At 37.5% G+C, this 20,840-nt stretch overlaps 3 protein-coding genes across 3 annotated transcripts; 2 read left to right on the forward strand and 1 right to left on the reverse strand.

The window, feature by feature from the left end:
• The first annotated feature begins 1,033 nt into the window (after window positions 1–1,033).
• Window positions 1,034–1,920, forward strand: LOC148869717 (early nodulin-like protein 15). Its single transcript, XM_088973447.1, has 2 exons — window positions 1,034–1,309; window positions 1,414–1,920. Exons 1-2 carry the CDS (start codon window positions 1,129–1,131, stop codon window positions 1,761–1,763), a joined length of 531 nt encoding a protein of 176 aa, XP_088829573.1. The 5' UTR covers window positions 1,034–1,128; the 3' UTR covers window positions 1,764–1,920.
• A 5,936-nt stretch (window positions 1,921–7,856) lies between these two features.
• Window positions 7,857–8,780, forward strand: LOC148869718 (early nodulin-like protein 15). Its single transcript, XM_088967738.1, has 2 exons — window positions 7,857–8,184; window positions 8,282–8,780. The coding sequence occupies exons 1-2, from the start codon at window positions 8,004–8,006 to the stop codon at window positions 8,632–8,634; spliced, it is 534 nt and encodes a 177-aa protein (XP_088823864.1). The 5' UTR covers window positions 7,857–8,003; the 3' UTR covers window positions 8,635–8,780.
• Window positions 8,781–17,122: 8,342 nt separating this feature from the next.
• LOC148869719 (Tetratricopeptide repeat (TPR)-like superfamily protein) lies at window positions 17,123–20,569 on the reverse strand. Its single transcript, XM_088974051.1, has 2 exons — window positions 19,820–20,569; window positions 17,123–18,869 (listed from the first exon to the last, which is right to left on the reverse strand). The coding sequence occupies exons 1-2, from the start codon at window positions 20,461–20,463 to the stop codon at window positions 17,816–17,818; spliced, it is 1,698 nt and encodes a 565-aa protein (XP_088830177.1). The 5' UTR covers window positions 20,464–20,569; the 3' UTR covers window positions 17,123–17,815.
• Window positions 20,570–20,840: the final 271 nt, after the last annotated feature.

Consider the following 20,840-nt stretch of genomic DNA (forward strand, 5'->3'; position numbering starts at 1 on the left):
ACATTCAACGATTTTGACCATTTTTTGTTCTTTTTTATTTTTTTTCTGTTAGAGTGGGCCAATCATTCGATTTGAACGATCAGATCATTTGACCCAGGAACTAGACTTCTGACCCATTCATTTTCTAGGTCGGTTTTAAAAACCTTGACTTTTTCATGCAAAACTCAAATAGCATGATATATGCAATGATAAATATTATATACAAAATATGAGATAATTCCTCATCCCATACAACAAAATAGTGTTGTTTAATCCATGAGATAAACCCATGAATGATAAATTAACCTATGGTGTATACCAATCCACAAACACCACAAACCCTTCGAACGCCCTTAACAATAGTGATGTAGACCAAAACAAATACATGATACATGTTCCATGAAACCGAACACCATGAATAAACGCCTACCCATTAGAGAATGGGAAAGCGTTAAAATGAAACTTTACCCTTAACGCTTACCCCAACCATAAATGTGCAAATAATTCATAGCTTGTTTTTTCAAATCTCCATGGGTATGCTGAAGTGGTGCCTGCATTTATTCGATTCAAACACCGCCTAACTCAAAAGCTCTTGTCCCCGAGAGACAACTCCTAACTTTCAACTTTCAAGTAACATCTAACAAATCACCAGATCACCACTCCTGCCACCCAGGACATTCTGCAAGGGAACCCATTTGATTGACAGATGGCATTGCCAGCTGGACTTTCATAGAATGTTCTACATTTGTCATTTGTGGTGTATGGTGCACTTGTAGGCCCGTTTCGTTGTATTGAAATCTTATACCTCGGCACATATGGACACTTGTCGGTTAGTCCTATCTTTGGAACCCAACATCGTGATCGTGACCAAAGCTCCAATCCAATGGCTCTAGATTAAGGTTGACACTCTCTAATTGTCCTTCAAAATAAAAAAGAAGCTAACGGCGTTTTCCAGTTTGTTTTTTCTCGTTGTTACCGTTGAGAGGAAACCGACAAACCCAACCCAACGGCTATTTTCTTCCTTTCTTCTATAAATGAACCCACACAGAACATCGCTGAAACACTGCGCTGAGTTCACTCTCACTCATCACATCTCTGAGACCACTAAGAAGTAGTTAGAAGCTATTTCCCAGATAGAGATAATCGATAATGGCTTTCTCTAGATCTCTAGCTTCATCTGTTGTGCTGGTATTTCTCCTTCTCAGCTTCTCAGAAGCCAGAGAAATCTTGGTTGGCGGCAAAACCGATGCATGGAAGATCCCATCCTCTGAGTCCGTCTCCCTGAACCGATGGGCCGAAGCAGCTCGTTTCCAAATCGGTGACACACTGGGTAACTTCCATCTTCAATTCCATGCTTTTTTTACTCATCTGGCTTCATTTCTTCTGCTCCTCCTCTGCTCTAACACACTTGCTTTAATTTGCTCTGCAACACAGTTTGGAAGTACGATGCCAACAAGGATTCCGTATTGCGAGTGACGAAGGAGGCTTACTCCAGCTGCAACGTATCGAGCCCCATCGCTGAGTACAAGGATGGCAACAGCAAGATTGTGCTCGACCGATCAGGGCCAGTCTATTTCATCAGCGGAGCCAATGGACACTGCGAGAAGGGGCAAAAGCTGATTGTGGTTGTGCTTTCTCCAAGAAGTAGGTTCATTAGCTTTTCTCCGGCGCCATCTCCGGCAGAAATTGAGGGGCCTGCTGTGGCCCCGACAAGCACTGCTACAAGCTTGAAGGGAGGGTTGATGGTTGTACTTGGGAGCTTGGTGGGGATGGTTTTGTTCTGAGAAGAGGAATAGATCAACTGGGTTTGGTAGGAAATTTCAAGTTTCCATCTTCAGGGGATTATTTATTCATTTATTGGTTATTTTTGTCGGGAATTTTTTGGGTATGAGTTTGTTACAGTTACTGAAATTATAATAAGATTCCTATGGATTGGATTTATGGTCTTGCGTTCTTTGTGGTTTTGCTTGATTGAATATGCAAATGGACTAACCTAGTTCACATTTTCCGACTGCATCTTGAGCAGAAGAAAGAAATTCAGTAAATCAGTATTGGCAGAAATTGATGAAAATAAAACGGACCAGCTGGTTTGAAACAGGTTAATTTTGTTCACCAAAAACATTTTCTTGAAAAAACCATCGTTTTATGGTTAAAATTTTTTGAAAAACGAACTTGTTTTCGTGTTTTTCTGATAAATTTCAAAAACGTGAAAACACAAAACTGTTGGTAAACTTCGTTTTTTGGGTGGAAAACCCCAACACAAATTCTACCAAAACCACCTTACCAAAACAACACCAAATGGAGACGTGTGTCCCAAGACATGCTCGGCCGGCGGCGATCATTCTCACAGGCGATGGCGACGGCGACTCTAGCAACCCGCGGTGATCCTCTCTGCTTCATTTGTTTTAGAGGATTTCCAAAACCCACTAACAGCATATTAGAATGAGATTCAAAAAGAATTCTTTAACCTTCGCAATAGGATCTGACAAGGAGACCCATTATCTCCTTCTTTTCATCATTAAAATGCAGTAAGTACTCTCGGGCGTATCCACAAGTAAAGAACTGAAGGGATTTAAGTTATGTAAGGAATCACCACCTACTTTTTGTAGACGATTCCATCCTAAATCAAGCTAACCGCAATCAGGTGAATAAAATAAAGGACATTCTTTTTTTTTTTTTTTTAACAAATCTCAGGCCAGAAAGATATAAAGTAAAATCAGGAGCTTATTTCAGTAAAGGGGGTGAAACAACTCCATCTACCCTCCTATAAAACTCAGGAGAGATATCTAGGGGCAATTCACCTTGAAAACACAAATAGAAAGAATCATTTAGCCATAGTGGATAAGATGAACTCAAAACTAGCTATGTGGAAAACACAATTTCTTTCACAAACTGGAAGAACTACTATATGGCTGTCCTTCAGGCTACTAGCTTACATTCACCTTGAAAACACAAATAGAAAGAATCATTTAGCCATAGTGGATAAGATGAACTCAAAACTAGCTATGTGGAAAACAAAATTTCTTTCACAAACTGGAAGAACTACTATATGGCTGTCCTTCAGGCTACTAGCTTACATTCACCTTGAAAACACAAATAGAAAGAATCATTTAGCCATAGTGGATAAGATGAACTCAAAACTAGCTATGTGGAAAACAAAATTTCTTTCACAAACTGGAAGAACTACTATATGGCTGTCCTTCAGGCTACTAGCTTACATTATGAGCTCTTCTATATTGCCAAAGTCTAGTTTCAAAATTAGAGCAGATTCAAAGGAGCTTTTGGTGGGAGGGCTCTTCCTCAAAAATGTCTTTCCACACAATTTCATGGGACAAATTGTGTGGAACAAGAAGAGAAGGGGGTTTGAATTTTAGAAAGTTAAAGGAATTCAACAAATTTGGAGATTGTTCACTAGTGAACATGGCTTATGGCAAAAAGTAATTAAAGAGAGATACATAAAGAATCAACCACTATTCAATTTGAAGAAAAAATTCTCTGATCCTAAATGGTGGAAGCAGGTGGTTGAAACTATGAATCTTTATGTGAAAGATCCATGGGTCCCTACTATATATAGTTCAAAACCAGTTTAGAGGGGTCGGTTTAAGGCCTGGCTTTCCTCTGAATCAGTGTCTGATCCAATACAACCCCTGGAGAGGCGTATTTGGGAAGCCATCGGCATGATATGTATAGGCCAATATTTCGATACTTTGAACCTTGACTACAACTACTCTTTACTATTGAGTGATAACCAAATTTCTCATATTTTTATCTCTCCATCCCTACCTTCAGATCAGTTGATGTGGAAAGGATCCAAAAATGCTAAGTACAGTGCTAAATCTGGTTATTTTTTCTTCATGAGTTAGCGCCCCTCACCTTTCGATCCTTCTTGAAATGGAACATTATCTGGAAATCAAAAATTCCCCTGGGGTTCCAACTTTTCATGTGGAAAGCGTGGTGGAATGGGATGATCCCAACTAAAGACAAATTACTGTTTCTGCATAAGTCAAGAGAAGATTTGTTCTCTCTGTAAATCTGAAGTAGAGACATGGGAGCATCTCTTCTTCAACTGCCATTTTGCGCGAGCCATTTGGATTCATGTCCATATTAGTATAAATCCAGAAGCAACACACAATAAAATGATGCATGAAATAATCGAAAACCAGAGAAAGGAAGAGCTTAGCCTACTGTGGGCACAAGAAGATGAATCCCACTTCACAGGCCTTTTCTTTATTCTTTTTAGATTAATTTGGGATATGAGGAATGCCTCAATACATAATGGCAAGGTCCTAGACCTAGCCCAACTGATAGCCAGAGCAAAGGCATATCTGCCAAGAGTTCATTCACCTTTTCAACACCAATGTTTTTTTTTTTTTTTTCTCAAGCTCATATATTAGACTGATGGACTCTACAGAATTCATAATGCACATTGATGATTCTTTTATCTCTCAATTTGAATAGTAGGCTCTCCTACATGGGATAGAATCAACTATCAGAATTCAAATTAAGTCTTTATATGTGTTAACAGACTATTAAAGTTGTTAATAGATTTTATGATGCTGAGGAGGTTGACTGGATCATATGCCGATCAAGGAGAATATCTTTACTCTATACTAAACTTTTTTGATATAATGTGTATAAATCATATTAGTAGATCTCTTAGGCCATGTTTAGGAGTTATTATGTTAAAAATAAGTGTTTATTGAATAAGTGCTTAAAACAAGTGCTTATTTAAATAAGCACTTATTTGCATTTGGTACCCAACCTTTTCAAGTTTAGTGGTCTTTTTCTCCAATAATCACTTAAATAAGCAATTGTGACTCTTTTGTCCTTCATTTTCTTTCAAATTTTCAAAATATCCAATCCAAAGTCAATGAATAAAAGTACTTTGATAGAAGTGCTTTTATAAAAGTACTTTTACAAAAGTGCTTTCATAAAAGTACCTTGATAAAAGCACTTCCATAAAATACTTTTATAAAAGTGTTATGTAAAAAGTTCTTTAATAAAATCACTTCCGTATAAGTGCTTTCGTAAAAGTGCTTTGTAAAAGTACTTTTGTAAAAGTATTTTCGTAAAAGTATTTTGATAGTACTTTGATAAAAGTACTTTTAAAAAAAGTAATTTGATATAAATACTTAAAAAAAATAGTTTTGTAAAATTACTTTAATCAAAGTACTTTAAAAAAATGCTTTTATAAAAATACTTCGTAAAAGTGCTTATCTCTGGAGCTAAACCCCCATGAAATAATGAAATAATGAGCCCCTCATGCATCCCACACTCTTCTCTCTACTTCTACCCAATCAGTAGTTCAAAACCATGTGCCTAAGCTGGATGATTAGCATGGACATTGGTTCAGGACTTCAACCCTGATGGGGCATTCTGGTGTTCTTTTCTGCTAAAGTTGAGATAAGGTAGGTATATATATATATATATTGGATTCCACCATGATGAAAAACGAGATCCGGAGGCAAATATTCTATACGTACTTGCTTGTCTTTTCTTTTCTCAGCTATTTTGAGATCCTGAGCCTGAGATGTATTTACTCCAACCACAGAAAGATAAATAAAGACTTGCATTCAATGATTCAAATTCCAAACCACTTGAGGGTTTAGTATGGAAGGGTAACAAGGTAAACTAAGAAGAACATGTACTAAGACAGAATTTAAAGCTGAAAGTAATTTCTGCAAAGCAAGTACAAACAAACACACTAGAAACAAATGACGAAAGCAACCACATACAAAAACAAATCAGCTGTGAATAAATAATTCGGTGTTGAGAGAGAATATTGCCCTTGAATTAAATAAGAGACTTGTATAAATAAGAAGATCGAAAATTTGAAGTAGTTTTTAATTGCACTACATGCAAAACACAAAACAGTCAAAATTCTAAGCAATTTTATCAAGTTATAACCTAGGTTTTTTATTTATTGATGAGGTTTCAGAAAAATCTAAACACTAAGGAACTATATTAGGATCAAATGCCAATGTGAGAGAGAGAGATACTTGTCGATCTTCCTTTATAGTTGGAGTTTCAACTTTTTGCTCTTTCTTAAATCAAGAGAGAGAGAGAGAGAGAGACGGCTGGGAGAGGAGAGGGTAGGAAGGAGACAAATAGTGAAGAGGGAAAGGCACATGGCAGCCCCAGTAAACCTTCTAAACCAAGCAGAGGACCTTTCATTATTTGTTTGAAAGTACTCTCTAGAATGCTTTCAGAAGATCTTAAAGCTGGCGACATGGCTATATTTGGTTTGAAGGAAAAGGTAGGGAAATCTTTACAAATCTTGTATAAGTTTCCCTACCTTTCTCTACTTTTTCCTTCCAAACCAAACACAGCCTAAAGGTTTTAAATTCGGGAGATGTAGTTTGAAGCAAAATTTATCTCTTGTTTGCGGATGATTTTATTAATTGTTGGGGAATCAACCATGGCGGAGGTTCAGAAGTAAATCAATTTTGGATCTTTTCTGCTCTTGCTCTGAACAAGTGGTGAACTTGATAAATCTTCAGCCTCTCACAAGAAAATCTGAAATTATGGATCTAGTGGGTGTACGTTAATGAAATGAAGGCGGAAGATTTGTATGTTGGATCGAGGTCCTCTCCTTAATACTTGAAAAAAGCATTCAACTTGGAATCAGTACTGGAGGCAAATTGACAAATTTTCTAATTAGCATGGTCCTCTCACAAGTCACAACCTTCGCACGTGGGGTAATTGTTATGTGGTTTCTTTTATGGAATTAATGCCCACTTGAACTCTTATCTCAAGGTCTTTTGATGCTAATTACCAGAACACTTGTATTCCAACCCATCAGCCCAGTTGTAGTTCTGATCATTTAATTCAGGGGTGGACTAAATGGTGCGTCACTCATTCTGCCATACGCTTGGCTATCAAGGATCGATCATAATGGAGTATGGTTGGTAGAACTTCTCTGTGCTCTGTGCTCTCTCCTTCAATTCGATGCTCTTCTCCTGCTGAAACTGAAGGCGGAAGCGTTGGCTTGGCGATTCTGGAGCTAGCGCCTGATGTGATGCCAAAGCTATAATTGATTCTCTTTCTTCAGATGCAGACAGCAGACCCTCCATGGAGGAGTATTAAAGTGTAAACTACATCTTGCTTGTATCTTGCTTTTCTTCTTCCACATCCCGGGCTTAAACTTTAAACATAGATGTGCTTATGCTATGACCCGGCCAACTTCTATCATCACGTTTAAACTGAGCGTCGTATTTGTTATATGTCGACGAAACTCAAAACCCAACGCAAATTGCAAATCAGATATAGGATTCTAGGGGTTGGTCTAATTTGGTTACGTTGTGCTGGGGTGTCTGTTGGGCGGAGTACAAAAGAGTTGCATAAACCTGATGAATAGTGAGATAAATCCCACGTGTAAAAGGATGAATGTTATGTATAAGAAGAGGATAGCTTTGACAGATACCATGCACAACACAAAACGTGCATGGTCGTGACTCGTGATCCACGCATCTATGCCAGCTATTCAGAACATTCTGTGACGGACCCACTGGATTGAGTCTGACAGATGGCGGGGCCAGCTGGACTTCTGGAATGTTCTTGATGTGTGTGGTGCTGGTGTGTATGTTACACTTTGACAGTGACAGGATGCATAATGCGTTCAATAATCAATACCACTACAGCTAGGCCCCCGTAACTCGTTGAGTTCAAATCTTGTATCCCGATATCGTGATAAAAGTTCCAATCCAACGGCCTTTACGCAGAGGATAACACCGTGATGGTCCTCTCTAAAGAAACACATCGGTAGTCTCGTCTCGTTCGAGTTCCAGGTGAGCTTTTGCTGCTGTTGCTTCACCCATTTTTACCGTTGAAAAAGAAACCCAGACCCAACGGCTATTTTCTTCTTTCCCTCTATAAATGGAATGGACGGACCCTCACTTAACAAATCCCACTCGGCCGCTCTCTCCCTCTCTCTCTCATTCTCACTCTTTGAGACAAGACCAACCACGGAGTGTTTAAAGCTTTTACTCTTTTCTCTCTGACTGTGTTTCTCAGATTGATTATCAATGGCTTTCTCAAGACCTCTAGTGTCATCCATGTTGCTCGTCTGTCTCCTCTTCAGCTTCTCAGACGCTAGGGATATCTTAGTTGGCGGTAAAACAGACGCATGGAAGGTCCCATCCTCTGAATCCGAATCTCTAAACCGATGGGCCGGAGCATCTCGTTTTCAAATCGGAGACTCACTCGGTAACTTCCCAATTTTCTATCCCAAGCTTTTTACTCATCTGGACTCATTGTTTCTGCTACTCTAGTCATAACACATTTACTCTCTGCTCTGCCCCAGTGTGGAAGTACGACGCCAACAAGGACTCTGTATTGCAAGTGACCAAGGAGGCGTACGCCAGCTGCAACGTTTCGAGCCCCATCGCTGAATACAAGGATGGAAACACTAAGATTGTGCTCGACCGATCTGGGCCATTCTATTTCATCAGCGGAGCTAATGGACACTGCGAGAAGGGGCAGAAACTGATAGTGGTTGCACTTTCTCCGAGAGGTGGGTTCATTAGCTTTTCTCCGGCCGCATCTCCGTCTGAAATCGAGGCCCCTGCAATGGCTCCAACAAGCAGTGCTACAAGCTTAAAGGGTGGCTTGATGGTGGTGCTTGCGAGCTTGGTGGTGGGCATGGTTTTGTTCTGAGAACAGAGGATAGATCAACTGGGTTTGCTGGATTTAGGGGTATATTTGATTCATTTATTGATTTATTTTTTTGGGATTCTTTTTTGGGCATGAATTGTTACAATTACTGAAATTATAATGAAATTTATATAGATGGATCGTCTTTATCTTGTTCTTGTGCATTTCTTTTTTTTTTTTCTTTTTCTTATTTTTTCTGGGCTGCAATGCATACTCTAGGTTCCATGTCTCCCATGGATGGCCTGTACTTGTCACTATGTTCATCCAAAAACTTTTCTGTGGCCTGTGCTTGTCACAAAGACCTGGTCCTATATTGAATTGGATTGAGATAAGAATCAATGGACCAAGTTTAGGTTAGAATTATATTAGACCTGGTCCTATTATCGGTTATCACCCCTAATTGTGATAACCGATAATAGACGGGGTCATGATCTACGATCAAATTTGGACTAAATCCATTGTGCCGACTACTAAGCGAATTGAGCTCTGCTCGCGCCTTACAACGACCTCAGATGTATATTCCACCGTACATTGAGAACATATCTCATAAAAATAATAACACATAATTACGAGATGTTCACAATGCATACACAACACTGAAGTCTGAACCCTCTAATAAGCGTCGGAAACAGCAATCAGAGAAATTCTCATTTTGGTGTAGTGTTATTTTTTGGCTTTTGATTTATATGTAAAAAAAAAAAAATACAACCATATGTTTTTTAATTTAAATTATCAAAAGTTAAACTTCTAAATTATAAAACAAAAGCATTTCAGAAACACCCTTAAACCTCTCGCGATTCCCCTTTATATATAAAATTATAAATAATCTATTTTGAAAAAACAGAAATAGAATATAGTAGTGGCAAATATTTCTACTTTGAAAATAAATAAAAAAATGAAGGATAAAATAGTCTTTTTCATCTTTTCGTTAGCAGACACTAACGACAAGGGAGAATTTAGAATGTATGTTCATAAGTCAAGAATTAGAATCGGATTCTGATCTTTTTGGTTCAAGTAGAAATTGGAATCAGAATCACCCAAAATTTCCAATTATGCCCCTGTTAAAAAAACCTCAAAAACAACCACTTTTTATATATTTTCAACATATATCCACATTGGCAACCTATGGAGAAAATATGAAAAAAAAAATTGAAAAGAAAAACAAACAAACAAAAATCACTCTCCACCATAAAAAAATGAAAAAATGTACGTCTACAAAACTCATCTACAAAAAGTTGACCTTTTAGAACCATTAGACTGTGTTTGGTTGCAATGTAAACGCAAATATGTACACTACATATTTACCCATTTTTTGGTTCATGAATGCAAACGTTTTAAACCGTTTTTGCATTCATCTTGTTTGTTTGAAATCGGTGCAAAAGTGTGGGCCCATCATTAAATGCTCCAAGTATCATATGATTTAATGCCTTAACTTTGGTCAAAAAGTTAATTATCAAGAGAACACAAAATTATATCCAAAAATTACATTAATGCTCTCTTTTCATAGTACAAAAGTGTCAGAAAATGCATTTTTTCTCTGATAATCATTACTTTTTTATGCATCAAACAAACGCTCACAAACACAAACTGGAGTACATAAATGCCCCGGTTCGGTGTTTGTATTACAAACAAACGGAGCCTTAAGTGTGAAATTCTTAACAAAGAAATCAACAAAATCTTCATTGTCTATATTTGTTCTATTCATACATGAGCCAAATGGGAAATTGTGTGTCTGTCTAACTTTCATAAATGTGCCACAAATTACTAACATCAAATCCTGCAAATTTTGGGATGATATCCTGCTTGTGTATCTGCAGAACAAAAAGGGTAACATAGTTAAACAGTTAAACGTGAGAAGAGAATTTTGGGGAAAAGAACCAACTCACCCAAAGCTCAAACATTAAAAATAAATTAGGCCGTCCAAATAAATCAGTAATCTCACATAAAAATTTTGATAAGACAAAGTGTGCCTTTGTTTCCTATATATATAACTAATCATGACCATAGCCATAGACCATGGTTAATCAATTTCACAATCTTGTGAATTAGCTCACTAAATATCACTGAGCAAATTTATTGAACAATCTCAGCAGCTGTGACACTATAGGTCTGTAATCTTGCATAATCATCTATTTTACAAGCCAAAACCTTGGAAAATATAGAAGTACAATCCAAAGAAACAGAATGCAGCATAAAAAATGAAATGATAAGTAAAAATATTGAACTTTTCATAAAACAAACAAAAATACCTTGTTAGTTTGCTTCTTTAAATGTTTAAATCTTGCTTTTTTATCAACAGGGAAAATTTGAAGCCCTGCAACCATTGAGTTGACACCTGAAGATGGTCCTTGGATATAGACCATAACTTTGGATGGTTGCTCCTCATTTCTAAAACAACCTGCCATTTTATGCCACCTATCACCATTAACCTCAACTTGGCCCCCCCATTGACCCACTGGTTATCCACACTAAGTGCAAAATTTACATTTTGAGGACTAGTTGTTCCTGGACTAATGCAAACCCAAGCAGATACTTGGTATGTCAGGTAAAGTTTTAGTTTATCTCTGATCATCTGAGCAGGGCCCATCTAGGCCTGTGTATCTCTCACAAGGATGTAGCAGCCACTTAAAGGTTCATGGAACCCGAGGGAATCTCTTGCCATTGGAAAAAGTTGATGAGGAGAGCTAGTGCCCACACTACGAGTACAGTTACCAAGAGAAAACCACCCATTAAGGCCATCAGTAAGATTGCTATTCTCAACTATATTAGCTCCAAAAGCAGGATTCTATAAAACAAAGAACCATACATGTGATGCTTAGAACACTAAAAAATGACTCTCATAAGAAGGCTTGCATCAAACATCTCACATATATGGAAATTACTGTGTATGTCTTGCATTAGATCCTTCCCTTTCTATCTTATCCCTCCCTTACCTCCTAGTTCTTCCTTCCTTTTAGATCCACACTAGACTTTTATTCAGCCATCCCCTCTACTACCTCAGCTTCATTTCAACTCTCAATATACAAATTCATCTTTCCTAAGAAAAAAAATTGAACTCGTACTTAATTAACCGGTTTTTTAGTGGAGGGGAAGGAGGTAATTAATTTTAACCGAAGTAATCTATGATCTCCAAGATAAATAAAGGAAATGAAATTTCAAATTTGGAAGATTGCATATAGAACATAAGGATCTTGGAGGGGGTATTCCCCCCCCAACCTGAGTGAATTCACCAGGGTGTTTTAGGAGTTATAGGTCCCTCTAACAAATAGAACTCATACTAGAGAAGGGGAGGAAGTGATCATCTTGGAGGTTCTACCTTGGACAAAATAAGGAAATTTGTGGAATTTATCTATTTTTTAAGCACAAAGAAAATGATGCTACCTAGAGAGTAAAGACCCACAATATGGTTCAGTCCCAACCCCACCCTTCAAAAGACTATATTGGTAATCAAATTAGAAAAACCAAAGATCCATCAAGGAATGATCAAAATCATCTCTGCTCCAACCAACAAGAGTCACCTTGCACATCTACCTGCTAAAACCTTGGAGAAATGCATCCACCTGAGGCTGAGGCCATAAAGCAAGGCCAGCATTCCAACTGATAAAAACTAGTGACCTAACGAACAAGTGTTTGTAGGGCTGGAAATGGATCCAATTAAGGTTTAGGAATGGATTAAACATACCAGAAAGATGCAGTTAAGGTCAGAAGGCAGTTTTCGATCTTTTATGGAAATAGGAATCAGCATCTGATACATATCTTGGAGTCCATTTACAGCACCAGATTAAGTGATCTGTACAAGTTGGAAGGGATAGAAGAACCAGGGGAAGACCAAAAAGGTTAAGCAAACTTCGGCATGATTTCAACACAATAAAAGCACATTGACTGAAAATTCTGAAATTCACCAATTAAAAAAAAAAAAAAAAACAATCTCAAGTTTATTTTGGAGCTAATCTAGTAATAGGATCCTCAGATGAGCCTACACTTTTTTTTTTTGAAATAGGTGAAGTATAATATCTTTGAATAGAGCAAAAAACATGTATGACAAAGAGCTATACACAGGGATTTGCAAATGCTGCCCATGTAGTCCTATACCCCCAAACCCTAATTTACAAATGCATGTCTTGGAAGTTCCGATAGCTGTCATTATCAGAACACAAATGCATGCCTACCAAACACTTGCAAAACTGGCCCAGAGTGCATTTATGTATTGAACTAGCATTTGCATCGCAAACAAATGCAGCCTAATGAACAAAAGTTGCATGCACTAATATACATGGACATAGAGGAGGGAGGGAAGGGAAGCAGCCATTTGAGAGGAGGTTTGTTGGACCAATTACTTGGGTTTTAGATGCCATAGTTTTACTCTAAAAGATGAAATTCTATTGATAACCAACCATTTTCGTTTTCTATAAACTTCAATGTTGTAAAACTGAGTAGAAAGATGAAGAGAATAGCTTTGCACATTTAAAATCTTAGGGGTGAGAGAGCATTTAGAAATTTGTAGTAAGACAAGTTTACTCGAACCTGTATCAATAGATGGCAAAACAACCCACTGACCACTTAAGACTACACCTTCATTTTGCTAATTGTTTCTGTTTTAAATTTTAATATTTACTTTTCTATTAGAACAATATTGGTGTCCAAAATAATTTAAGATATACATGGCATGTATTTAAGTCTTGTATACTTTTTAACATTTTTCAAGTGTGGCCAAATAGTTCATACTTCACATAAATATGTTTCTTATATGTATATACCTCATTTATAATCATCTAAGACTTGAAGTTAGTGTTATCGAATCATTAGGATTTATTGGAGTTTCACTAGAAAAGTGCATGTGCATCCTAATTTTTCCTCTGTATGCATGGGTGTCCAAAGCGTTGCATCTCTTAAGTTTGCCTTTCCTACATTTTTTGCCTTTCTAATACTATGAACCTTGATTTTAACACTAAAGCATTAAAAATGAAAACAATTACTTATAATTTAATTCAAATTGCATAAAATCATCACATGATCAACATTAATTTTCACACATTTGAGGAAGTGGTAAAAACTGAGTTTATTAGAAAATACAATTCACCATAACCCCACAGATAAGATTAGTAATATTTTATTCAAAATTAAGTTGCATTACAATTAAACCAAATTTTAAAATATATAACTGTTATTTGCTTAAGTAGTGTTAAAAATCTTTTGGTAATAGAAACTCTACTGCCCTTGTTATTTGGAGGCCATCAAGCCACAAAAGACTAGGATTTGTGAGGAAATTTGAATCAAGTACAACTCACACGTACCAAAATATCTCAAAACATATCAACCATCTAAGAAAAAAGCAGAACAAAATCCATCCAATTCGCTAAAGTAACATCAGAAATAAAAAATAATTAATTAATTAATTAAACCAGTGTTCTTGAAATGGGGAAAAAACAAGAAAAATAAAAACATGACCCATCACTGACTCGAGTGGTTGTGTTACAGAATCAATAACTATATTAGTAGGATTCAATGAGCTGATCAATTCCAAATATCACAAGAAAAATACTTCAAACCTCTTCCACAAGTTAAAAGTCAATATCAGAATCCATCATAGTCTGCTATTCCTCCTTGCTGACTTCAAGATGTTTAAGTTTTGATTCCAATTCATCCCCATTTTCATCACCCTTCTCTTCCTCTTCATCACTTTCTCCCCCTTCCTCACTCCTTGCTGACCATGCAGCCCTAGCCCATCAGGTGATTTCTTGAATGTGTCCTTTACCTCATAAATACCTTCACCAGAAATGCAATTCCCATTGATATTCAGCAACTTAAACTCAGGCTTATTTACCACAGCTTGTACTAAGGACCTCACCCCAGCCCTTCTTACTGAATTAGTGCTGAAATCAACTTCTTTTAATAGGCCATGGCCTTCTTCCAGTGTTTTTCTGATCAAAATAGCACCCTTATCCTTCAGTTCATTCTTAGCCAAGTTAAGCTTAGCTAAGGCTGACCATGCAGTCCTATACCCCCAACAAAGAGCCATTAATAATATCACTTGCAAATCACAAACTCTGTATTCACAAGTGTCTCATCTCACAATATTAATTTGCATAACATTAACATAAGCAAGTGTCTCATATCATATTCAAATGAATGTAGAACATTGAAAGCAACCAAAACAAGTATTTCAGGTGAAGCACACTAAAACCGTGCTGTTAAATACTTTGGATATACACAAACTTTGCTAAAAAAAATTCTATTCACATCTATATCAGAGGTATTCTATAACAATGTAAAAAAATATCAACGAATCAGATTGAATTTTCTATTTCCTGGATTGACTGGTGTGAAAAGCTCATCAATGGTAGCAGTGAAGAAGTAGGTCGATCCCAAATAGAGCAAGGGCGGATCTGCAAAAAATAAAAAACATATTTCAATTAGTGAAAAAAAAAGGAGTAGGAAAATGAGGCGGAGAAGAAGAAGAAGAAGAAGATACTGAACTGGGTCAGAGCATGGGCTGTTGATTTGGAAGGAGGAGGACAATGGTTCGGCAGCGGTCTTACCTCACCGGAGGTCGGTTCAACTCTCTGTTCGGCACGGAAGATGGGTTGGATTTGCTCAGTCTCTGTTTGGCAACAGCTATTTGTTTGACTAGGGTCAGAAATGAAGGGGGTATTCTTGTCCAGAAAACAAAAAATGAAAACATAAACCAGAATGGCAATCACATTCCCTAGGAGGGGGTTGGGAATGGCCATTCCCCCATATGGGGGATTCCTATTCCACCTAGAATGGGAACGGGATTTCCATTCTGGTCAACCAAAAACTTGAATGAGAATGGGTCATTCTGATTCCGATTCCAGGCTTCTATTCCCTCGAACCAAACAGACCCTTAATCAATTGTCAGAAAACATAGGAATAGAGTTGGTCAATTTACTAAAACTTTGGGATACTTAAAAGATTTGCCCAAAAAAAAGTTCCAACCAACAAGTATGCCTTTGCAGGACACTAGACTAATTCATGAGCACAATTCAGGTATGACATGCTGATTAGTGTAAATTTCAGTAATTCTAGCTGCACTTATAGAACATGGGAATACCAAAGAAAATTTGGGTTTTCATGGTAAGAAAATATCACATATCTATTACAACGAGTAAAATGAAATTCTATAATCATTTCTCAAAAAGAACAGATGATGCAAAAGATTCAAGCTATATATCCAAACCAGCACCAAGGAAAGCTGTCACTAATCCAATGTGGTCTCCACCAGCTGAAGGGTTCACAAAATTAAACTTTGATGAAGCAGTGAAGGCAACCCCAGGCCTTCTAAGTATTGGAGGTGTATCCAGGAATCAGGAAGGACAGGTCTTGGCTCGATTCTTTGAATCAATTGGTGTAGGAAATTCTCTCAAAGATGAAATTTTGGCTGCTTTGGAAGGGTTAAAAAGGGCAAAAGAATTAAATATTCATAGACTAATCATCGAAGGCAATTCCAAGTTAGCTATTGGCTGGTTAGAAAAAGAAGATAATGGATTGTGGGAATTTGCAAATGAAAGGAAAAAACTAAAATGGTTTTCCAGAGGCATGGAAGTAAGATTTATGGGTTAAAAAGAGTGCTAACTCCTTGGCGGATGCCTTAACCAAACAGGGGGTTGGAAGGGTTCAATCTATGTGGGCTTGTTTGTAATCTTTTGTGCTCTTGTCTTTGGGGAGGGCTGAGAGAGTTTACCTCTCCTCTTGGATGCTGTAATTGTTGTTCTTTCTTAATAAAATTTCTGTTATTGATAAAAAAAGATCCATGCTATATATTAAGTAGGACAACAAAGGCATTAATTTTTTTTTTTCAAATCAGTATAAAAAACTTTCTTGATCATAAGAAAAGTGAAATAATGTTAAAACACAAACATGGCCCCTTCAGTAGCATAGCCTTGGACTAAAACCACAGGAGTAGCTGATCCAAGTGAAAGAATCATGGATTGGATGCTATAACTTTGTTCTGTCCATACCAAATTTTAATAACAGACCTGATCCAAGTGAAAGAACCATTGCAAGAAAAATCCACTATGCACGTTAGCGTAGCCTTGGGCTAAAACCACAGGAGTAGCTGATTTCACCTCGAACTATTCACTGTAAATCTCTTGTTTCAGGGCCCCAGAGTCCAATGACTACACTACTCTCAAATCTCAATCCCTGCAATAAGGCTAAAATTTCTGCTCTAATAGTTTGTTTCATGACAACTGTTATTAAAATCTTAGTTTCATACATGCTTCTAATTAATAACAGATGAGAATTTAATAACATTAAATAAACATTAAATAACCTTGATCCACTTTTTCCATGTGTCAATGTTAACCTGTTATATTCATTTGTTAACTAGGGAAAGTTTACACCCTTTCACTTGCTGGGCCCTTGTTGTTTCCTGCAAAATCACCTGACCTATCAATATCATGCTTTGAGTAAAAGGAAATAACATGATGTATCTGATGACAAAGTGCAACAGTTACACAATCACTGAATGGGACAAATATAGATTTCTGAAGCTTGGGGCAGCATTGTTAGTTCTATTTTTACTGACAGTTCAACATACCCAAAAAAGAGAGAAAAAAAAAATGATACAGAAATTCTTTTTAGAGTTTAGCACAAGATATTCAAGCTTTAAACCAGACAGTTTTCTGTTTTAATGACTTGTCACTACTCCTTAACATTCTTAAATTCGACATAGAGATACATGAATCAAACCAGCAGAAATCTCTTGGGTCAGTTGTATTCCAGTAAAAGGTCGGTCACTAAGTTTCCTTAAGACACAACAAACTATAAAAACTCTGAGAAGACCAGAATTTGGCCTTCTATCTTTCTGGTTCCCAGTTCTCAGAAAAAATGTAATGAACTCCCAAGGAGTGAGATAGGACATGCACATAATGCAGGTAAGCTTGTAGTGATAACCCAGTTTCATGATTGAAGATTTGCTGCTCCAACATGGGGATGGCAAAGCCATTCTATTCAAACAGGATACTTTGATCCAACAAGCTGATCTTTAAACATAATGTTCCACAAAGTGGCCTACTTGCTGGGCCAACTCCTTCAGGGTTCCACCCATGGCTACAGGGCCTTCCCAAAGCAGTAGTGGTAACTGGTGTCATGAAACTGACACTACTCTCCATTTTTTGGCTCTCAAGTCAGATCAAAGAATGATAGTTGAAAGAGTATCATCTTATCTCTTCATAGGTCTAAAGACTTTCCTCCCTCTAATGTGGCCTTTCGTACAAGGGATCCGGATATCTCCATTTCCATTTTGGAGTGGCCCTCCTTTATGACATTTATTACCTACTAATGGCTCCCTCAAGAGCTTCTCAAGCTCAGGATCATCTAAGAATCCCCTTGATCTCATTTCTGCATAGAATTCTCTAGCCTTCATCAACCACCCACATGCAGCTAGGCCCTGAATAAGTGCAGCATAATGAGCAGAATCAGGCAATAGCTCATATTTCTCTATTTCCAGCCACATCTTCAATGCATTCCCTGGTTGCCCTAATTTGAAGAATTTGTTGAGAACCAGGAGAAAAGTATGACTATTAGGACCACAATGAGCCTCTCTCATTTGGCTAAGCATTTCTAAGGTTCCTTCCACATTCATCCCTCCAATAAATGCATGATAGGTTGTAATAGTTGGCTTGAGGCCCTCCCTGACCATGTTGGCCCATACATTTCTTGCTTCATCCAGCTTATGTGCTTTACATAGAGGAAGAATGATTGCATTGTAAGTGGAAGAATCTGGTCGCAGGCCTGCTTCTTTAATCTTATCTATGACATGGAGAGCTTCTTTTAAACAATTCTCCCGAGTAAGCACATTAATGAGTGAGTTGTAAACCTCTAAGCCTGGTATCCAACCCCTCTTCTTCATCTCATCATAGAGTCTCAGTGAATCAAAGAGATTCCCATCCTTGGAGAAGCAGGATATCATACAGGTATAAGAAGTAGCATTTGGAGTGACACAGTTGTTTGACATTCCACTCCAGACTCTCTTGGCTTCAACTACATCAACTGAAATATTACACCACCCATTGAGAATTATGTTGAAGCCCTCAGTTTCCAAAGGAAAGACCTTCCTGTTTATAAGCATGAATTCTTCAGCTTCTTCAATGTTTCCATGCTTACAGAGAGCACGGAGGAGGATGAAGAATGCTTCTGTATCAGGGATTATTTTGAACCTGTCCATAGCGTGAAATGTTCTAATGGCTTTGCTTGGATTGTTGGTAGCTGCATACCTAATAAACACCAAAAGAGAAATCAAGAGAAGAACCATGAGTTAGTGTTTTTTACTGTAAGATAAGAGTAGTCCAGAAATTGGCAAGAGGTAAAAACAAAGTGCAAGATGGATAATATACATCTTGAATTTTTCACAGCCAACAAAAAGGAACATAGGTAGAAGAAATAAGGGAAGACCAAAAAAGAGATGGATTGAAGTAGTAAGAAATGATTTAAGGGCCTATAGCTTAACAGTTGATATGACACTAGATTCATGAAGGCAACCCTATATGGTTGGGACAAGGCTTACATGACGATAATGATGATCTTGACAACCAACAAAGTTGACCAGAATGTTCTTTCTTTTTTTTTAATTATTTTTGAGCAAGCTTTCAATATAAAGTAAAATAGAAGTGAAAAACATTAGAAAGTAGAAACAAAGATTGAACAGAAACAAAAAACTGATTTAACTATAACATAGCGAATAACAGATGTTACTACAAGGGATGCAAGAAGGAAACACACTACTCAGTTACAGGATAATTGTCTTTTTCTGGTTACAATTGCAAGAGGAATGGTACATAACTATATAAAGCCAAATAGTCATATAAGTTAATGCTCCATACAGAAAATAAACAGCTAATAATATCAATACCAGAAACTCAAGCCGAAAAAGAAAACACTTTTCGTGAAGTTTGAAGTAAAAGAAATAATTTTCAGCTCTACAAATAACTCAAATAATTCAAAAGCAAACGAAAATCAGAAAATTTTCACGCTTTTCTTTCTTCATTCAGTGGAGACATCAAAGCAGAAAACTCCTGTAGAGAGTTAGATTAAGCAAAAAATAAAAAACCTATAAAAGGAACCAAATGATCCTCAAAAAATTCTAACTTGTTCCTCTTAAACAGCTAACTCATCTTGAACCGGGATATCCAACAAAGAGACCTTAAGTACAAAAGAATAGTGCAACCTGCTTATCATGATGAGCAATGCCCGTCGGGTAGACAAGGAAAACCGATGCATATCCCTAATAAGGCTCCAGGCGGTTCTGAAACTCCTGTGCTTACCCAACACCCAAATCATCAAATTCCAAACGTCTGCACTCTGACATCCCCATCTCTCGCCCCATCTGAAAGCCAAAAGGGCCAACTCCCATTCATGTCGTAGTGCCCAAATTGCTGAATAAACCAAACCACGAGTGGGCCGCACCCCTGACTCCTCGAGAAAAGCAATAGCATCTCCTTCTGAGGGTAATTGCTTCGTCTGCTTGAGCGTTTCGAGAAACCCATCAAGACCCAGCTCGTTCGGATTGCATTTTTCCTCTCCATCCACCTCGAAATCACTTGTGTCGTAGTTGGGAGAGGATTCGAGGGGCGAGATTTGGTATTTTTGGAGGTGGGTCTGAGAGGGTGAGAAGAAAGATGGACTAGTTGCAGAAGAGTGGAAAGAGTAAAAAGTCTGTAATGAAATATTGAAAGGCTGGTGAAAACTGGGGCGGAAGAGCAGGGAGACGAGCAAAGGCTTGGCCCTTCTCCTAACAGCGAGGCTAAAGAATGCCACTGCCATCAATATTTTCTTGAAGTATCTCTGCTTTAAACCAAGCTGCCAAAGCATCTGTACCGGGGCCGGTCGGAGGATAATTGGGCCCAAACCTCCTCGGTTCGATTTCCCTAAGGAAGATTCCGTCCAACTAATTGAACCAGCCAGTAAAAGCCAAAATAATAAAACCCAAACTACACATCTCTCGTTCCAACTCCCCAAATTCCATCATCATCTCTCAGAAGTTAGAATGCTTGAATATACCACCGGCAATAGGGATGCAAACGGATCGGATTCGAATCCAATCCGACACTATTTATGTTGGATTCGATCCGATCGGATCTGATAGGATTCGACTTATTTTCTTTAAAAATTAAAAATTAATAAGTTTTTAAAAGAAAAATAAAATATACTAATTTAAATAAAGTAAAAACAAAAAATATAAGTATTTT

Source organism: Nelumbo lutea, chromosome 2 (genome assembly GCF_056320005.1).
Source record: "Nelumbo lutea isolate HS-2025 chromosome 2, American lotus-T2T, whole genome shotgun sequence".
In the NCBI taxonomy this organism is placed as follows: Eukaryota; Viridiplantae; Streptophyta; class Magnoliopsida; order Proteales; family Nelumbonaceae; genus Nelumbo; species Nelumbo lutea.